This window comes from Balearica regulorum, chromosome 21, assembly GCF_011004875.1.
Source record: "Balearica regulorum gibbericeps isolate bBalReg1 chromosome 21, bBalReg1.pri, whole genome shotgun sequence".
Lineage (NCBI taxonomy): Eukaryota > Metazoa > Chordata > Aves > Gruiformes > Gruidae > Balearica > Balearica regulorum.
Window position 1 is genome coordinate 4,133,758 of NC_046204.1, and position 19,536 is coordinate 4,153,293.

A 19,536-nucleotide genomic window follows, 5' to 3' on the forward strand; every position below is an offset into this window, starting at 1 on the left:
GTTGTTGTTTGGCTTTGTTAAATGAAAACATGTCTGCATCCGAGCTCATTACCACACGCTCAGAAAACAGCCGTTCACTGTGATTCTGTCTCTAAGCATTAGCTATTACATCCCTGATCCCAACTGTTTTTCACCCCCAATATTAACTCCTCCTCAGCAGATGAAAGCTCTAGGTCTCAGTGCAAAGCCAAACGAAGTCATCAGGAAGAAGCCCTCCATGGCAGGCACACGGAGTTCAGGGATAGGCTCAAGGAAAAATGAGACAACTAGTTTGATCTGCTACAGATCCACATGTGTGAGCTACAAGCACTGCCTTGTCAATAAAACTTCCAAGACCGATTTTTAAATGTGAATCTGTTTGCAGTTCACTCTTGAAATTTCTCCTACTCCCTTGCTTAGTCAACAGCGCATCAAGCGGAAAGAGGAGACAGGAGCGTTGATACAGAAGAACGAGTAAGCTCGCAGAGAGAAAAGAAAGATCTCTCTTTCAGGATGTTTTTGAGACATGTAGATGAATAGTGCTTTTCCAGGACTGCAAAAGCACCAAGTACACATGGCCTCCAATGGAGCAGGACTCCTAAAGTGGGACTCCTCAGGGATGCAGATGTCACGTTCTCTCGATCACGTGGAATTTCCACAGGAATCATGGCAGGTTAACATACAACTATACTGGTCACTGAGGACACCACCGCTCTGAGGCCGAGGCTCTCAGGGTCTGTCCTCTCCATCGCATTGACAAACAACCCCTAGAAAAAGCCCAGGCTCTCTGGGAGCTCTGCAACACTGGAAAGCTGGCCTTCCGCTGCTTCCACACCACAGCCAAAGGAGCCTCTAATCACTGGGGAAGGGGTCTCTAATCCGCGCGCAGTCCCAAATATTATATGCAGAACCATAGCAAATTGCTTGCTGTTTGGAGCAAGACCTGATAATCTGCCATGTCTCCATTAAGTGCCCTCTCGCAGACAATATTCAGACATCAAGCCAACTCCCTCGAATCGCAAGGGGCAGAGGGAAGAGAGAGATCTACCAACCTTCCTCCAGCATCAGTGAGCCTGATCCCTCCACTTCTATCCATGCGAATAGTCCAACTGCAACTGCAAAGTCATGAAATCTGGCGCTGCAGAGCAGAGGGCATTTGGGGAGAGAAAGAGGAGAAATGAACAGGATTTTTGCAGGAGAGAACTCACTTAGGGCCTTGGGACCAGGACTCTGTTGCAAAATGCTTTTTCAAATCCTAAAGCAGCGTGCAAAGCACACACACACACACAAGGGAGAAGGCACCCGTACTTGCTCTCTGAGCCATGGAGCCCCGCAAGGCCTCCTCGGTCCTCCCCCGCCCCACGCATGCCCTGGCAGACTGCATTAGCCAAACTGGATAGAGGGGATTGGACTTGTTTACAGACACACCGCTAGCTGCTTAAAGGGGCTCTAAATCCGTGTTTGATGTGCAAACTGTCAGCTTTGCTACTGTGCCTTTGTCAAGCAGCCCTAGCTCTGCTCATCCGTGTGTGTGTGTGTCTCTCAATTAAGATTAAAAGCGCCTTGTGCCATCATCCGCTCTCAAGGTAAGCCCCTCTGTAGTGCCAGTGCTGTACCCTGTCTGCTGCCTCGCCTTTATCTGATCCATTTGGAAACGACTTTTACATTCTCATTAGGCTCATCGCCTCCCCTCCCACATGCACGCTCCCCCTGAGGCATCTGAGCATACTTGCTCTACCTTTGCAGATGTTGTTAAGCCTCTTACTGAATCTCACCAATGCAGGCTGCCTCTGTGTGCTCCTAAGGAAGTGCAGAACCCATTATACATACTTTTCCTTTCTTCCTCCATTTGGCATATTATATCCCCATCGTGACCGCAATTTAATTATCACCGAGGACAGCATTCTCCAGCATTTTCCACTGCAGAACACCACCAGAAGAGAAGGAGGCAGCAGACAATCAAGTCCACAGGGTCAAGAGAGGAGAGACCATTCACGTCTCCTAGGTAAACTGGCCTGGGAGCTCTGCGCATCACCAAAGCCCATTTTTCTCTACATATGTTCCCCCAAGTGCAGCCCTGCAGACCGTCAGCTCTTAGGTGAAGTAGCTCACCTCCTTTCTCTGCAAAGGGAGCATCTCTCTGCCTAAAAGCCAACCTTACCTCTCAGCAGCTGGATTAGCTAGCTCCAGGTTTTAAAATATAACAAAAAAAAGTTTAAAAAAAAAGGTCCGACACTGGTCAAAAAAAGTAGGAAGAGATTAAACCTAGCGGCTGGATATAAACCCAGCGAAGATATAACCTAGATTTCAAAAGAGGAGCTGGACATCGTTTTGATCAATGAAGAGCAACAGAGCTGGCAGAGGCAAGTGCCCTTTCTTTACGCCACATTCTCTGGTCCTCCACAAGAATTTACTGCTCTTTCAGTCTGCGTTGGAAACAACGAACACTTGCGCGCTTGAAAGTGGCAGAATCATTTCAATGAACAGATATTATCCAGGGACTGTAGTCAATGTTCTCTATTTTGCAAGCACAAGCACTTCCACTCCCAGTCACAAAGAGAGGCAGAGAAAGCAGAAGCAGCAGAAGTTTACTATTCTTGAAAGTCTGAGGACACGATACCGTCAACAGTCAACCCAGATGAAAGGAAGGAAGAAGAGGGTGAGAGGATGCAGATGGGTAAAATCCTAAACCAGTGAGATGGATTTCCTCAGCCAGTTAAGAATTCAGAGTTACAAACAGGGCAGCTCTTCCTGAAACCCAGGACCCCGCGGGACCTAAGGAAATCCAAGCGCATCAGTGAGTGGTAATTGTAATAAATCTGCAGTGCCGCAGAGCAGGCCCAACACACGCAAGTTTGCTCCGTGATTAAGAGATCTCTGTAATACCTTAAGGTCCCCAGTGGGCCCAGAGCAGTGAGATACAGCTAACATGCATCAAACACATAAGAATATCTCAATCATTACCACAGCTGACGGTGGCTCCGAAGCCAATCGATAGGGCAATTAGATTTTATCAGTACACGCCTCTCAGCCACCTACTTCTGCTGTCGTTGCAAAAGCCTCAGTTCCCCCACAGTTCTGGGTCTCCAGATGTCTTACTGAGAAGCACTGGCTGAAGCAGATTTTTGCTTTTTTTGTGGATTTTTGCTGTTGGTATTCTTTATTCCCTTTCAAGGTCCAGTATCAGGGGACACTTCAAACGTGAGTTAAGCTGTCAGCTATTCTTATCTAGACGTCTTGCTTCAGTACACCCACTAGCAGGGGGTACACCACCCCCACCCCAAACCTCTCATATGCTGAATCTCTAGAAGCTGGCTATAATCCACATCTATTCCATTCTGTCACGGCGGAACACCACCACAGAGGTCTAGCAGAGAAGTTAGGCAGGACAAGTCAGGAAACTGAGCTCTGTTGTTCAGTCATCGTTTGCTTTATTATCTTGGGCAAATTTGCCTTTCTGTGCCTGGGTTGACTCATGCACCTCTACAATGTATTTCCAAAGCACTGTAGCTCTCAGATTTGCCAGCCCAGATTTCTGAAGATGCTAAACTTGCCAACATGTCACAATCACTACACTGGTCTTAATTACACCTAAGTGATACAACAGCGTAGGCATTTGCTTTTGATGACACCAGACTCTTCCGAGCTCTTTGGGCCTCTCAAGATCTGAAATTCAGTGAGTTCCTTTGTCCCAGCTATCCCAAGCCCTAAGACTGCACCTCTTGTAGGTTTTATTGTTCCAAATGGCTAGTGCCCACCACTGTGGGTTATTACACCCATCAAGGTGGGGTATTAAATCCTCTTCTAGTCAGGGCCAAACCCCAAGTTCTTCAGGACCCAGTTATTTTCTACGTCTTTTAGCTTCTGCTGTCCCAAACAAAGCTCTTCAGCCTGTTTCCAAATATAACCATCACCGTTGCCATAAAGTGACCTGCTTTCACTTAAAAATTACCCATAAGCCTTCCAAGGATATGAATATCAGTGCTCTCTTCCAACCAAAGGCTTTATATGCTCCAGCAACACATCAGTCCCTTCAGCTTCTTTTGACCTGAACATCAGCCCAGCTTGAGCCCTGACTCTAGTCTCACCTATCTCCCAGAACCCACAAAAGCCCCAGAACTAACTATACACCATATTTTGTATTTGTTTCAGCCCCTTTCTGCATTTCAAAGACCATTAAAGATCCAGTAATACTTCTAATTTTCCAGTCCATGCTGTTCAAAACTATAGCACTGCCTCTGATCCTTGTTTAAATCAAGGAACTCCCTCACAGAATTAATCATAAACCTGCCAACTTCAACCCTCTTCTTAACCCCATGGGTCCTGCAATAAGCAAATCTCTTCGTGCCATCCTTGTTCTCAATCCTCTCCTTAGCCTCAGCCGTAGCCAAGAAGCCACATACACTTCTGAATCTTGTTTTAGCAGTACACACTCACCCCTCATCCTGCAAAAGTAGAATTTGCAGTTTGAGCTACGGAGCAGCCTCCCGAGCGCTCAGCCTCTACTGGCGGGGACTGGATGCCTAACTTCAAACCACATGATGCTAAACCAGCAACAGAAAACATTTTAGCAGCAGATTTCAACTTACTTTGAGAGCACTGCAGCTTATAGTCATGAGTGATGCAGGAGTTTTTAAACATACTGGCACTAATATCATTTATTCAGCGTCATCCATCTCCAAATACCTTTTTGAGAGTGAGATTCTCAGAACCCAAATACACAGTATTGTTCTCAAAGGCATACAATGCAAACAGCAGACAACTGGGAGCGCATTTCTTTTTCCCTTATTGTTGTAACTAAGTAGTTTAAACAACAGCCAGTCTTTTAGACTCACCCAACACTAACTCTCTTAAAATTATATATGTAGCAATTAGTTATACCATTCTCCCCTTCCACCCCTGCCAGTAAAAACAAACAGAACCAAGACATAAACCCAACAATCGACATCAGCTACAAATCCCAGCACATTTTGTTTCTGTTCCCTTGACTTCCATGTCCGGGCGGTGGTGACATAGGTACCAGTTCAGCACACGCTCTATAGGCAGAGCTGGCAGGTGCTGCGTAGACTTTGGCAAACGAGTCTTCCCTTAATCAAACACGCATGTAGAATGAGCCGGCTCCAGACAGCGGGGAAAAACCAGAATTAAACTGTCCCGGTGGAGATGTGACAATGCCCCCTCTCCCCTCAGATACCTTATCTCCCCACCATCCCCCAACCTACTCTTTTGCTGGTCAACTCTTCTTAGACACACTAAATCTATCGCGTCCCGAAAAGCTCTGCCACTTGTTTGGTGGTCTCTTGTGTGAATGAGCCCTCTTCTTTTTCACTGCTCACTTTCATTGAGGCCAGAGCCAAGCACTCTGCTGTCCTCACTGCTACAACACGTGTGCAGTGCCTATGTTTTCTATTTCTTACTGTTTCTTATGGTTAAGAAGCTAACTAGAGAACCTCAAGCATAAATTCTAACAAAGAACGAGGACTTCTACGTCTAATCTTGTCTACTGCTTAACACCGATGGGAATGAAAGCACCCTTTGCATTTTTGGAATGCTGTGGATCTCAAAAAATTTCAGCAACACTCATTGAGCCCAGCAGTTTCTCTGTAAAGCAAACAATATTAAAAACCATTTTAACATACAAGGTCAGCTGAGACATATAGACTCGGGCAAGGTCATACAGAAAAACGTATATCTCTGGCCAGTTTGGCTTTTAGAGCTGCGTAGGAAAAGTGGCTGGGGAGATTGGTTAATGAAGAGAATATGGAGATTCAGCTGTGGAAGCAAAGACTGGGAGCTGCCCATGGCTGCTTTACAGACATACCACAAATCCCCCAGTTCAGCACAACACGTATATGGGACTGGAAACTCTACTGCCAAAGTAGTCACCCCAGTGCAAATTTCACTGCAGGCAGGAGGAACCTTTCTGGAAAGGGGTCAAGCCTCACGCAAAAGGCAAACCAGATGCCTGTCATGTTACCGAGTATCTTCCAAAGACATTCCCAAAGTGTACGAGATGTGGTGTTCCCTTCAGATCTGGGCTTAAGTTACACACTCAACAGAATGACTTACAAGAAAACACGATCAAAGCCACAAACACACAGATTTTCAGGAAAGGAAATGAACAAACATAGACAGATCCAATTCTGATTTGGAAGGATAGAGATCACTCAATATAAAGACTAGCATTACTCCCAGTTTTTCCTCAACTTTTATTTATAATCAAAAGCAAATCATAGATTCTGCAATCAACCAGCAGATCTCTAGTTTATTATTACCAGTGCCTCACTTGTTGACTGATGCGTATCTACCACCAAAGCATCCTAGCTCCCTTACTGACATCCAGAGAGGCACGGTGCAGGATCCAAGAGGAGCATTTCTGGTTTCACCATGTTAAGTTGAAACCAGGTGAACTTCCCAACAAAGCCAGGTAGCACTACAAAACCAAACAAACGTGCTCATAAAGGAGTTGGCAGGCACAGGGAACCTCTGATGAATGAAATTACAAATCAAACCATGCTCTCTGCAAGGCCTTTCTGCTTCATTTGACACCAACCCTGGGGACACTGCACTTCTTTGCTGCCGCAAGCTCCTTTGCCAATAGCTCAACACAGACCGCTAGATTTGAGAATAACACAGGGCTGAGATCTCGAAAGGACTTTAACATTACCATGAAATCCTTTCCATGTTAATCTTTAGCCAGAGTTTTAAAAGCCTTCATATAGCTCACTCCAAAATGTAACACAAACAGCCACAGAAAAAACAGCTGCTGAAAAAAAAGAACAAATGAGGGAGTGAAAGAGAGAGGAGGGAAGTCAACAAACCCGAACCAGCAGGACCTGCTCCAGCTGCTTACCTGCTGCTCCTAAGCCAACGTCGATGCTGTTTCTCTTGAATTCACAACGGCTCTGGGTCTCTGGCATAACGAGTTGACGACTCTGATGCAGGTTGGAGATGATAGTGGAAAGGTCGTTATCACGGCTGCAACAAAGCAGAGAAGCACCAAGTTAAGGAAATCCTATTTGCCACCACGTAATTGATTTTTGTGTGTATGAGCGTATATGTGTGTGCACGCAAGATTCTTTTGTTTGCCCCTGGCGTAGCTGTGTTTCAAGAAAGGTTTCCCCTGTCCTACCCATCAGGTTCCTAGGTAACCTCCTCTAGTTTTGGGGAGCGGAGACTAAGTGCAAAGCACTTCCCAAACAGCACTCTCATTTCCCATAAAGGACTCTGCAGCTGCCAGAGCTCCTGATTTCAGTTTTGCCAGATATAACTTGCGTGGGCCAGAACTTACATCTCAGATGGAAAAACTGAAAGTGTAGGAATTGGCAGATCTATTACAGAGCTAATAGGAAACTTGAACTGAAATAACTGATAGTTTTCTATCAGTTGCCATGCTTCTATTCTTAAAGTAAGTTTTTCCATTCCATCACTGTTGGAACACAAGACTACTTTATTTATTTGAATAATAGTTTTTCTTTTTAGAGAGAAAGCCACCATGAACCCGAATGTCAGCATTACTCAGAGCTGAGGGAACAGATTTATTTACAAAACTAATTTTCAACGCTTCACTCTAACAGATCCTGAAACAATGCTCTCTTCCTTCTGGGACAAGAGAATGCATTAGTGCAGTTCTGCATTATTTTGCCTGTTATCCTTGCATCAGATTGCTGCTAAGTAGGCTAGTTTAGTCTTTTTTCCTTTTTTTTTTTTTTCCTTCTATGGAGAGGGAGAACACAAACAGAAAAAGACATTCACTATAGCAGATACTGCAGTTCAGCTGGCAAATGCTTTTGCTTGCAAACCACTACCACTTGCAAAATATTTTCGAATAAATGATATACAAACACTGAAGAGGAAGAACAAGCTAAAACATATACATGATACTAAATGGAAATGCTGGAATGTCTCCCTTTTGTTTGTTTGCAGTGTATGTTAAACCACCCATCCTTCTAGCACAAGGTGCTTGCCCCAAGCTAAATGTGGCTCTTTTTCCTCCTCTCCTCTTTCTAAATGGAAGATGACAGCCAGAAGAACCAGAGACACAAAAAATCATAAATATTAGAAATATTGCCCTCCCTCCCACATCCACAGCTCCCTCCCAACCTCTACTCACATGACAAGTGCACCCACTCTGTGCTGCTGTGACACACAGCACATGACCACCAACTCACTGGTGCAGAGGAGAGTGTCCTCACCTGGGACCAGCAGGACAACACGGAGGGTGCATTATCTGCAGAATTACCTAGCAATGATCTTCCTTTAAATATCCCCCTCTTATCCCCCCCCTTTACCTCCTCCCCACCTGCTGCACCCCCACCTACAGGCTATCAGCACTAGCAACAGGAGCAGATCTGCTCAAATGCTCCAGAGAGCCCATCCCTAGTGCAGAAGCAGGGGCTAATCTGTCGTCTAGCTCTCTGCTAATCAGATAAGTTTATGACAGAAAGTCTTTAGACAGAGGTACTTTCCGCGGGCGTCTGGCTCCAGATTTTCGCAAGATGTAGCAGACAAAAACAGACTCTCATTTCAGCAGCCGCTGTCATGTTCCCTGCTGCTCCCCCCGCGCACTCTCCCCACCCCCAGTCTCGGCAATGAGATAGGATGCTCGGATCTCAAAGCCTTTGAGCACCCATTGCATCTTCCTCCGCTAAACCAGTTCAGATTCCTCCTTATGCAAGCAGAAGGCTAATTACTTAAGCAAGCCCACAGGTGAGTGGGAAGCCCATTTCTCCTGTGCCAAGCAGTTTTGGGTCTTATCCTCTTTTAGCTGCCACCTTTAAGATGCATTATGCAAATATTTTGGTGTCTTAAGTCATTTATGGGATTAATGTGAAGTGATTATCAGTTCTTTTTAATCATGCCAATCAATAACTGGATGTCAGGGACAGAGGACAAATGCAGATAAACGCTGCCATCAGCACAATGCTCAGGAAAGGGCGGAGGAGATGAGCCAGAAGTGCAGAGGGAGAAAGGCAGGCAGTAGGAAGAGAAAAATGGGATAATTACATCTTTGCATTTACAGAGTGTCTTGCATCCCAATCGAGCCCAAAGCACCTCTGATATGTAAACCGGTTAAGAGTGCTACGAGAAGGAATTGTTTTATCCACCACTAAAATGCAACTACCTCTCTTTCTGGAAAAGAGCATAGCAACTCCTTAACATGACTTGATTCTCCAAAACGCAGAGTGCAGAACACTGCGATATAGCCACTGGAAACTAAAACCAGGAGGTCTACATGGAAGGAAATACTACCACACCAGAAGTGGTATTTTTCTTCCTCTACAGTCTTGCGTTTTTAGGAGATTTTCCATGGCCTTAAAATTAAAATCATCATGCTATGCAAAGGTGGGTTAGCAAGGCGTAACTCCACACATGAGCAGGTACCACAGGGCTGGTAGGTACACTCCGAATTCAACTCAGTCTACCCACGCAATTAGGCGGGGGAAAACACGGCTTGCTGGCATACTGTTGCAGAAGGCAAACTGAACACCAAGGTGACATTGAGAGGAAAGGGGAGAAAGAGTAGAGATAAGGCAAACAGGCTGAGACAGCTTTTAACACATCAGACTGTCCCCAGGAGTTGTTCCTCTTGCCTTAGTGCATGGGAGGTTTGAAGCACAGACTGCCTTTTTCTTCTGAGCTTGTTCTACACCTCGCACAACGGGAGGCAGCTTATAGTTGGGGCTCAGCCTTAGGACGAGAAAAGAGAGTGAAAGGTAACCAGAGCTTCTTATGAAAAATGGAGATACCTTTCTGTGTAGGTGAAGACTGTATTTTTCTTTTAGTACTGTAGGCCAAGCTGGCCTCAGCAAACACAGCTCCACACGGCTGCAACCAGACTCCAGTGATTATGTGGGCTCTCTAATAATGGCCAGAGTTGTGTAAGGCTCTGCTTAGTCCACAGAGGACTTCCTACCACCATGTTTGATCAACAGAATGAAACCCCAGCTTTGGTTTTGCAGCTGACAACCACTGCCTCCACCTTACCTGTGACTGCATGAGATAGTAAACAAACATCATTTTTACAAGAAACCCTCCTGAACCTCCACAGAGCAAAGTCTAACTAACTGCTTTCATCCCAAAGCTATTTAATAAAGCTAGTGAAAGTTTAACTTTTAATTGAGTCTCAGTTCTTTGGGTACTCCACCAGTTACTCAATGCCTTAGCCAGAAAGAAGGGCTTTGCCCAGCTACCAGCAATTTTCAGAAATTACCCTGCTTTTTGCACACTCGCTACCTTGGGCTGCAGCACAGCAACTTGCGCTCCCGACCCTGCCATCCCATCGTGTGCTGCTGGTTGGCCCAGCCGGAGGACAAAAGACACAGCACTACCACAGGCTTTGGGGGATCGGCACGGTCCATATACCAAAAGTTGCAAAACCTGAGTTATAACTCCAGCCTGGCCAAATTCCTTCACAACTCAGTCCTGCCCAGGCCCTCCCTCTGCCCCCCAGCCCTGAGGGGAACACCTCAGCCAAACCCCAATTGCTAACACCAGCCCCACAACACAAGGCAGGCAAACACCTACCTCAGCCTTGCCTCGTCCGTTTGCCATAAAAATCCCAGAAACAGCCATCTGAAAAACTCAACCAGGCACCTACCTTCTGCCGAAGGCACAACGTGCTCCCCTGGGCAGAGCAGCCCCAACGCCTGCTGCTCTGCGGAACGGGGACCGCCTGTGCTCGGAGAGTGCTCACACCCGCAGGGCAGCCCGAGCTGGCCCTCCGCCCCGTGTTTCAGTTCCCTTCGACTACCTGCTCCCCGATTCCTCACTCCCCTTCCTCATTCTTCACTCCTAACTGTCGGCTCTGGACTTTTGTGCCCGCATCCCGTAATGGCGGCCCAGTCCAGCACCTACCAAAGCCCATCTGGCGGGCACGGCGGGAGGCTGGCTCTCCATGCACGGAGCTGAGCAGTGCAAAGCGCAGCCTGCACAAGTGGCACAGCACAGAAACAAGACCCTCTCCCTCAGCCCAGGATACAGGGTATTCTCTGTGTGTTCAGCTTGCTCACGATACAGGATAGTGTTTTCAAAAGACAGCAAGTCCCTTGGGGAAAAGGTGATTTGTTCCTCTGGGTTTACACACCACCGAACTTGCTCACGGTAATCCTGTCATAGAACAGGCAACAAACTCCTGGGCTCGGGGCTCCAGCAGGCAGGACCAATGCAGGATTAAAGATCCTTCCCTCGGTGGGGATACAACAGGCAAAAGAATATCTGGCTTGCAGGACCTCAGGTCAAGATCCAGAACACGCACTTTGGGGATACCAACACAGATGTAGTAACGCCTAAAACTCGGCTGCGTGGTCTGGCACAGCGACTAACGCAAGCGAAGGCAGGGACCGAGGCTCACTGGAAGGGAAACTGAACCGGGTGTGACTGCATCCCCTCTGAAGGCCACATCAGCAAGAGCACAACTCTTGCACGACCTCGGTGGGCAGGAGCCCGCATTCGGGGATGGGAGAGGGCTGCTCCTGCCCATGCAGAGGATTCCCCATGTGTGTGCTGAAGCCAGTAATTCCACCCGGGTGCTCACTTGCAGCCCCAGCAGGGCAGAGTCACGCTCTGCTTTTCCTTTGTCTTGTCTCTGAGCCGCTGCTGGGTGCCTGTTAGTGCAGGCGCTCCCCCATACATGCACTGACACATGCACACACAATCAGATTAAAGGTCTGATCCCTTCCAGTAGCATAATATTATATTTTAAAAACCGGATTAGAGAAGGGGGCTTGAGCAAGATACAGATCTCCTGAAAGGTCAAGGAGGAGACAAATAGCCTTCTGTAGGGCTGCAGGTTGCCATGGCAACATTCAGTTTGCATGGGTTTTGGTAATTAATGGTTTGGGGACCCGCAGTAATACAGGTATGTTTCCAAGCAGCGGGGAAACATGTTCTGAGGCATGACTGCCTGGGCACTTCCATCTCATAGCAGCAAGTTTTGCTCTTGCAGTAAAATGAAGGGTAGAAAACTGAGCACTTACTGTCAGGGATTCCAGAGGGCACATGGCTGGTTGGCCACATCCAGATTTGCTTTCAGACTGGGAAGTGACTCAGTGTTACCAACAGTCTCATAAGACCTTTCTTCTGATATCTGGTTCTGGATGATCGAAGCTCTGATCACAAGACATGTTTTTCAGGTATTTCTGCTATTTTGGTGAGCAAAGTTGTACAAAAGAACTTGCAGCACTACAAGATATTTTAGTCTGAACTTCAAATCCAGGACACATTTAACCTCAGTCCAGAACACTAAAATTCGCCCTGTCCTATATCTGAACAGTGAATCCAGACATGTCTAGTAAAGATAAACTCTTGTTGTTGCTTTCAATTACAGCTGATGTGCTGTTGCTCAGTCTCTATTTGAATCCATCATCCTGGTTTCACAACATCATAGTTAGCAGCTGTGGAGAGGAGTAAAACGTTAAAAAAAAAGATGAGGATCTCGTGTGGCAAAGAATGTGTGATGAAGGCTGATGAAGGAGCGAGATCCCATCTTCACAAAGACATCCCTCCTACTAAGAAATAAGGAAAAGGTAGCAGCTACCTAACAACACTGTAGACCTCCCTCGAGGCCAACTCTGTAGCTTTGAGAACAGCTGCAAATGGCACAAACCTTGTAATGAACCTGGCCTCATAAGGAAGACACTTTAACAAGGAGTAAAGCTGGCAGTAGTCATGTGTAAGTGCTTATTATTGTGCTCCACATAGATCTGGAGAAGTAACCATCCCACCAAACACACCATGTATCTATCCTGCCTTTGCCTTGCCCATTTATCCACTGGAAAGAATGCCCTAGGCTTTTGCAAGCTGCTTTCCACCCAACAGGATTCCCATTCTGCCACTGTCTTGCTGCCAAAAGCAACACTCACAGAAGTGGCTAGATATTACGGCTTGGGCATTTTTCAAATCCTAATGAAGAGAGGGCACAGGAGCAACAGATCCATTTACCAGGAATGCAGGAAAGCTGTGATAAGGGGTTTGTCTGAGCCACAGGCAACTGAGCAGCTCACCAGTGCACCACAACTCAGGCGATACATGGTGCAAGCAGCAACCACAAAGCTCTAAAGGCCAAGTCCAAATGGCTCCTTTACCTGGACGCAGTAGGAAATGAAAGCTGCTCTCTAATAAAATGGTTATCTGACCTTGGAGGGTATTTCTGAAAACACTGTACACTTGACTGTTACACTGGCAACAAAAAACAACTGCAGAGGAGCACAGCACAGGAGGCATATGCTGCAGGTTCCATGCTAGGTCTGGGAAACAACAGAAAAAGTCTTCCTTATCCTAAAATCTCAGACCCAAAGCCAATGAACATTGGTGCAGGACTCTGGGAGTATAGTTAGGACAACATGGATAACTATGCAGCTCAGATACAGATGAGAGCTGACAGTCTAAAATTCCCTGTCACATCCCAATGCTCTGATACAAGGAGCCTGCTCTGCAAAGCAGCAATGAGAGGTAGTAACAACTAATGGCTGCAAAAAATTACTACTGGAGGGAAAAAATCCAAACGTTACTAATGTTCTCTACGAAGGCTTTGATTGCTGCCCTGTCTATGTTTAATGGAACTAGCTGGTCCTCTGTCTCCCCCAAAGCTGGTTGTTCTGATGAGACTTTCTGTAATGGCAGTATAATGGTCCACCAGTGGTCATTTGATAGCTGCACTGCTTACAGGAAAAGGCACTCAAGGGGAGAGATAGCCACATCAACAACTGGAGGAAGCATCACCCAGACAGAAGGTGCCTGTTTGGGACAAGATGCCATGGTAATCCATTGAGTCATCTGTGGAGTCTGCAGAGAAGCACCTGCAGGACAACAGCTAAACCAGCAGAACTATCATTTCTGGCATATATTGCATGAGCAACGTCATCTAGTCTAGCTAATGAGCCACAACCTGTGCTCAAGGAAGGAGAGGTCTGTCATCGGAACTGCCCCTGAACTGTCAGATTTGCTAAGTGTGGCCGTCCCTTGGGACGGATAAATGAATTAGGAACAAGCCCTTTCAGGGAAGCTGTGGCAACCAGACATGCAGCAATCCCATGTGACTGACTTCTGGGAACAATAATCTTTTTTTGAGCAACAGCTGCACCATAAACCTCCAACTGGCAGTGTTTGAAGCCAGCAGCTATTGCTCCAAGACCCCCTCTGGTCCTGTCTTGTCCCCTGGTCCTCATGCTGACCAGCATTTGGACCCTCACTCCAGCCACCTCTCCTCAATCTCACATGGCCCCAGCAAACTAGTCCCTGGCACCTTCTGAAAGCCATCTTTGGCTCTGGAGCCAGCCCTGCCAGCACATTGAGCATGGAGTGACCTACAGAGGGAACTAGACAAACGGGGCAGACACTCAGTCTCTCGGCCCCTCGAGTGAGGGTAAGCAGAGAGGTGCTGACAAATGCCTGGGCTGCCTTGCCTCTGTAGGGCACCTGAGTGGAGATGTCCCACCCTCGAGATCCTTGGGAGGTGGCAGCTTCCCGTGATCGTTAACCCAAGCCGGATTCAGACTAGGAGCAATGCCTTTTAAATGTGCTTCATTTACAGACATTAGCAGCAACTGCATCTTTAACAAGGAGAAGGATGAGGAGACTAATGGATGGAGACAATTAACCAAAATATAAATCAGTGTCAGAGTCTCTGCATCTAGCAGAGGCAGCCAGGCGCCCGCAGGGTCTGGTGATTCTCGCACCACGCTGCTCAAAGTGACTGCAAAGAGTGATTGCAAAGAGGAGGTGGGAGAAGGGAAGGAGAAAACTTGTTCAAAATTTAAATAATTTTCAATAATGGCTGCCTCCCCGTTTGCTGCAGCCCTCCCCAAAATAAGGAGGCAGTAGCAGCAGTAACCTCACTACAAATGCCATGCCCCAGCTCCTCACAGGGAGAGCCAGAATGAGCCCTGCGTGCCTCTTAAGAGATTGTCCATCCTGCTGGCAGGCAGGGTTTGCTCTGCCCATGCTCTGAGCTGCAGATCGCATGCAGTAACCTTTCCATGCCTGAGCGCAGGCGCAAAAAGTGCGGGTCACTCTGCAGAGGAGGTATTTCACTTGTGGTGCAGCACCACTCAGCAGTGCCCCAAAAAGGCTGCTCCGGTGGTTAGGACATTTAGCACAAGTTTGAAACTCAAGCTGTCATTTTTCTGCTCCAATTTCCTGCCCAGACTTTGCAGGTACGTCAGTTAACCGCTTTGTGCTGCTGTTCTCCAGACACATGGCGATGTACAGGGGCACTGCGTGAGTGGGAGGCATTAGACACCAAGAGGCAACCTGGTACTTCAGCAGTAGGAGTTCCAGATATATCTGAGCTAAAAAAGAGGGAGTGATATTCGCAGTAGACACAAAATTGCATAGATCCAGAAACTGCAAGACAGTTAGTTGAGGAAACGGTGAATGAATCTAGCACCGGACCAGACTGGGTAAGTCTTTTCCTAATACTTAATCAAATCAAAGGGAAAACTGTGAAAACCTAGTCAAAAATGCACAACTGTCTTTGAAGGGATGCAAAGTAGGAGATTGATGCCAGGTTTGGAAGAGAAGAGAGACTCAGAAAAGTAGCATGGGAGGAAATAAAACTGAAAAATATTTCTTTTTAAATATGTTTCACCGGCTCTCCATTCCCTTAACGATCACACAGTAAGTGCAGGGATTATATTAAATTTTACTGATCAATACAGTTGCCATAAAACTGTCCCGACCCTCTGCCCCTCCCTACAATAAAGAAAAAAAAATCCAATATGCAAAAGGAGGAATGTCAGGGCTTGCAGGAGGAAAGACTCATGAACATTGATTAAGCCAGGGAAAGTGGAGATCAGCGCAGGTGTGCGCCCATGCATCCTCCACAAAAACCCTGAGGAGCACACGTTGGGGTTTCTTTTCCTTCCTCATTCTCAGCCTGACCGGATGCAAGTCCGGGTCAAGAGTAGATTTCAGTGGTACCCCTGGCTCAGGTAGCAGATTCACAGACTGTGTTTACTCTGCAGGGACTTCCTCCTACACGCCATGTGCACCCATTCTAGCCAGGCCAGGTCCCCTCCCTGGCCAGGTCCATACGCCGGGAATGAGAGAGGGTTTGCAGCTCCAAGGAGATGACGAGATTGCCAGAACCTGCAGAAACGCGTGTGATTCTTTCTTCTCTGTCGATCTCCTCTCCTCACCATCTCCCCAAAAGACAAGTTCCTGGTGTAAGGATCAGACCAGTGTCACAGCCAGCCTGTTGTCACACTCATTTAGCAACAAGCAGACAGTGTGAGCGTGTCGCTCAGGGCTACCCAAACTGGAGCATACGCCCAGGGACAGGACAAGCATGTAAATCAGTCAGTGACTGTGTGAAGGGAATAATGAGCTTTTTATGGAAGCCATTAAAAGGAAAACCCAGATTGGTCTATAAATACTGTTGCATCATTATGGCTCTGAGAAACAACCTTATGTAACAGCGCGACTATGTAATGTCAGGACTGGTGTAAAAGAACCACTCAAAGGCTCTCATATTTTTTAGTTAGCATTTTTTTTTAAACCCAAAACAAAACCAATAACCAATTTCCAATGAAACATATGCACTCCAGCCCAGCACTTGAAAAAAAAAAAAAAAATCCGCCTTCTGTCTCCCTACTATGCATAGGTTAATCTGGGGCTCGTTAAAAGGACCTGGAAAGACAGACATGACCTGGGGATCGCTGGCCACTGTGCTGCCGCAAGAGAAATACCTGACCACTGCTCCCACAACAAAATGCCACCAATATCACTCCTTTTCCCTTAACCTGCAATGTCCAGCCTCTGTGGGCCATTTAATCACAGAGTCATTGATTTTAAGCCCCAGAAGGGACCGTTCTATCTACCTCGTCTGACCTCCTGCACAGAACCTGTCAGAAAATCACCCTATCGTACTCCCAGTTAATAGTGGCAGCTCGGGGCGGGGGGGAAGTGTGACCTGTGTCTCTGCCCACCAGAAAGCAAATAGAGACCCTCTATCTCAGAACCCCCACCACACTGAAACACTGAATCGAGTGCTCTGGGAGTAAAATAATCTGTTTATTCCCAAGAGCTGAGGCATTCTCTCAGCGTCTCCCTTACTAGTACGTAAACCTTCCTACCCAGACGAAAAAAGCCCACATTTCTCAAGACGACGGCTCTGACTCCCTGCCACACATGCAGCACTAGTGCAGGATTAACCATCTTCCAGTCCGGCAGAGCCGAGAGTCATCTTGGGATAAGAAATTCTGCAAAATAACTTTCTCCTCAGCATGTCTTGGCTTGCCCCGGCGTGGCCTTTGAGTGCCACAGGTCCTTGAGCAGACAGGCAAGGTCGCTGTCTCTGACACTCCCAGGCAGTAAAACCAGGGTCACTGAGTCAGCAGAAACAGCGAAGGGATGCGGATCAGGGAAAGCTCGCAGCTCAGACCGATCAAGGGCTCTTCCCCTCCTCCCTCACTCCTGCTTATCACCTTGCACACAGCTCAAAACATCCAGCAGCATCTCCCTAATCGCACAGCGCGCAGCCAATACCTTTCCTCTCAGGTCGACGGTGGACAGAGCCAGAGCAGGATAAGACCTAAAGCTGGGCACAGGAGGATTTGGGTCAAGGATTTGAAGGCTCTGATCAGGTGACTACTAAAGAAGGGGATGGGGCCGGGGGGGGGGGTGCAAGGGGGAGCAGCAGAGTTTGTTTCCCTGTTAAACAACAGGCAGCGTGCCCCGCTGACAGGCTGTGTCACTTTTCCATCAGAGGTAGGCAGATAAGCCCCAGGCAAAGAAGCTGGATGCAAGCGAGCATGTGTATGTGCAGCTCGGAGGAGCAGAGGGGCTGCCTCCCTCCTCCAGACCTCCCTGTGCCCGGCTGCCTCTGCCATCCCGCTTCTCACACTCTGGGACCTCTTTGGCATAAGCTGGGGCAGCCTCAGCCCCTCTGCCATGTGGCAAACTGCTGGGAGGCAAGCTACCTCGTGAGGCGCTTTCTGGCTCCCTCTCCTTATTCCCCGAGTTCATCTCAAACTCCTCTAGTTGCTGCAAAAACCTGGACCCCGCATCTACCTGGCGACTGACATTTGTAGCCAGCGCTTTCACGTGCTGAACCAAGTGCAAACTGGTCCTGTTATTCAGGAATCCAGCTTGGGAATCAAGCTAATGGGAAGGCTCCATGGGAGTAAGTCGTACCCCATCAGAATTTTGTGCTCTAGACAGAATACAGAAGCATGATTTCCAGCAGGCAAAGCCCAGGGCACAGTTGCCTCTCATTCCTTAGCCTCCCTCGTTGTATTTTTATTGCTCAGTCTTTTGATTGCCTTTTAAATCTTCATCATTGATTAAAAAAAAACCCTCTCGGTCACTCTCTGTCCTTCTTAGACATCAGTCTTGATAGACCTTGACAGACAACAATTTACCAGCACCCCACTTCTGCCTCTCGGGTATCTCCACCTTCTGATGAGATGTCACCCATCAGACACAGGCAAAAAGGGAAGGAAAGGGGAAAGGAGAGGAAAGGGAAAAGAGAACAGAGAGAGGGGTAAACAAGTTTTACCAACTGGAGGGAGCTGAGAGGCCTGAAAATCCCAACCCCAACCATGGGCAATACAGCCCTAATTCTCCCTGCAGACTTATCTTGGGGAAAAAAAAAAATCATCCTGCAATGTCCCAAGCAAAATGCTCATAAAATTTCATTAATGCTCATGACAGTTCATAAAAATGATCAGTAGAGCTGGCAACTCCAAAATTAGATGGAAATAAGTATAAAGATGTTTTTATTGTAATCCTGCTTAGTCATTCGGCTCTCTGCAAGCCCATAAATAAAAATAAGATGGAACTACAGCACATTGATGCTGGACGGGAGATGGGGAAGAGATAAAGCACCGAGATGAAGCACAAGCCCAGTCTATCATTATCTGATACTTTATTCTGACAGTCAGGTTTGACATGTGCCCATCTGCTAAGGTGTCACAAAAGCATTCGGCAAGGGGGATGCCCATGCTAGACATTTTAGCCTCAGATTTCCCCTCCTGTCTGCAGTAATGCAGATAGGGCTTCTGAGTTTGAAAAACTACCAGACAGGCCTAATGCATCTTCAGTCCTGCATTTTTACCACAGTTGTAATCTTGAGGCCAAAAAGCTTACTGTGCAGTGGGATAAAGGAGCACGGTGACTTCTGAGAAAAAGAGAAGGGCACAAAGCATTAGAAATGAGAGCCTGAATCCAAACAAGGCAGGGAAAACCTTAAACAATCACTTTACTACTCCTCCATCACCAGCAGGATACGCTGGCCCTCCAGACGAGACGCCTAACCCAGACTTGTAAAAAGTATCAGGATTACAAAAGCATGGTGTAAGCACTGTGCAAAACCATCATGGGCAAGGTGCAGCTCCTGGGAAGCACCATTCCCCTTCGATGCTCGCATTGCTGTTCACAGCAGCGTCCCGCTCTTTCTGCCAGCCCTTCTGTCCTGGCTCTCTTCTGAGGCAGGAAACACGAAGATCTTGTGCTGTTTTCCTCTCATAAGGACATGGAACCCAGTACCTCAAGCTGGCAAGAAGCCTGAAGGTTAGTTACAGACTCTTTTCTCCCGCCTACCATTTTTTCTTAGTG

The 19,536-nt window shown here is 47.2% G+C and overlaps 1 protein-coding gene across 18 annotated transcripts in view; it reads right to left on the reverse strand.

The window, feature by feature from the left end:
- SAMD11 (sterile alpha motif domain containing 11) overlaps window positions 1–19,536 on the reverse strand; it is a 127,101-nt gene that overhangs the window by 49,541 nt on the left and 58,024 nt on the right. For all 18 annotated transcript variants that reach the window (XM_075773083.1, XM_075773082.1, XM_075773084.1 and 15 more), the window contains one exon: window positions 6,833–6,957. In XM_075773083.1, the coding sequence (XP_075629198.1) occupies window positions 6,833–6,957 (125 nt within the window). The remainder of the gene's footprint in view (window positions 1–6,832; window positions 6,958–19,536) is intronic.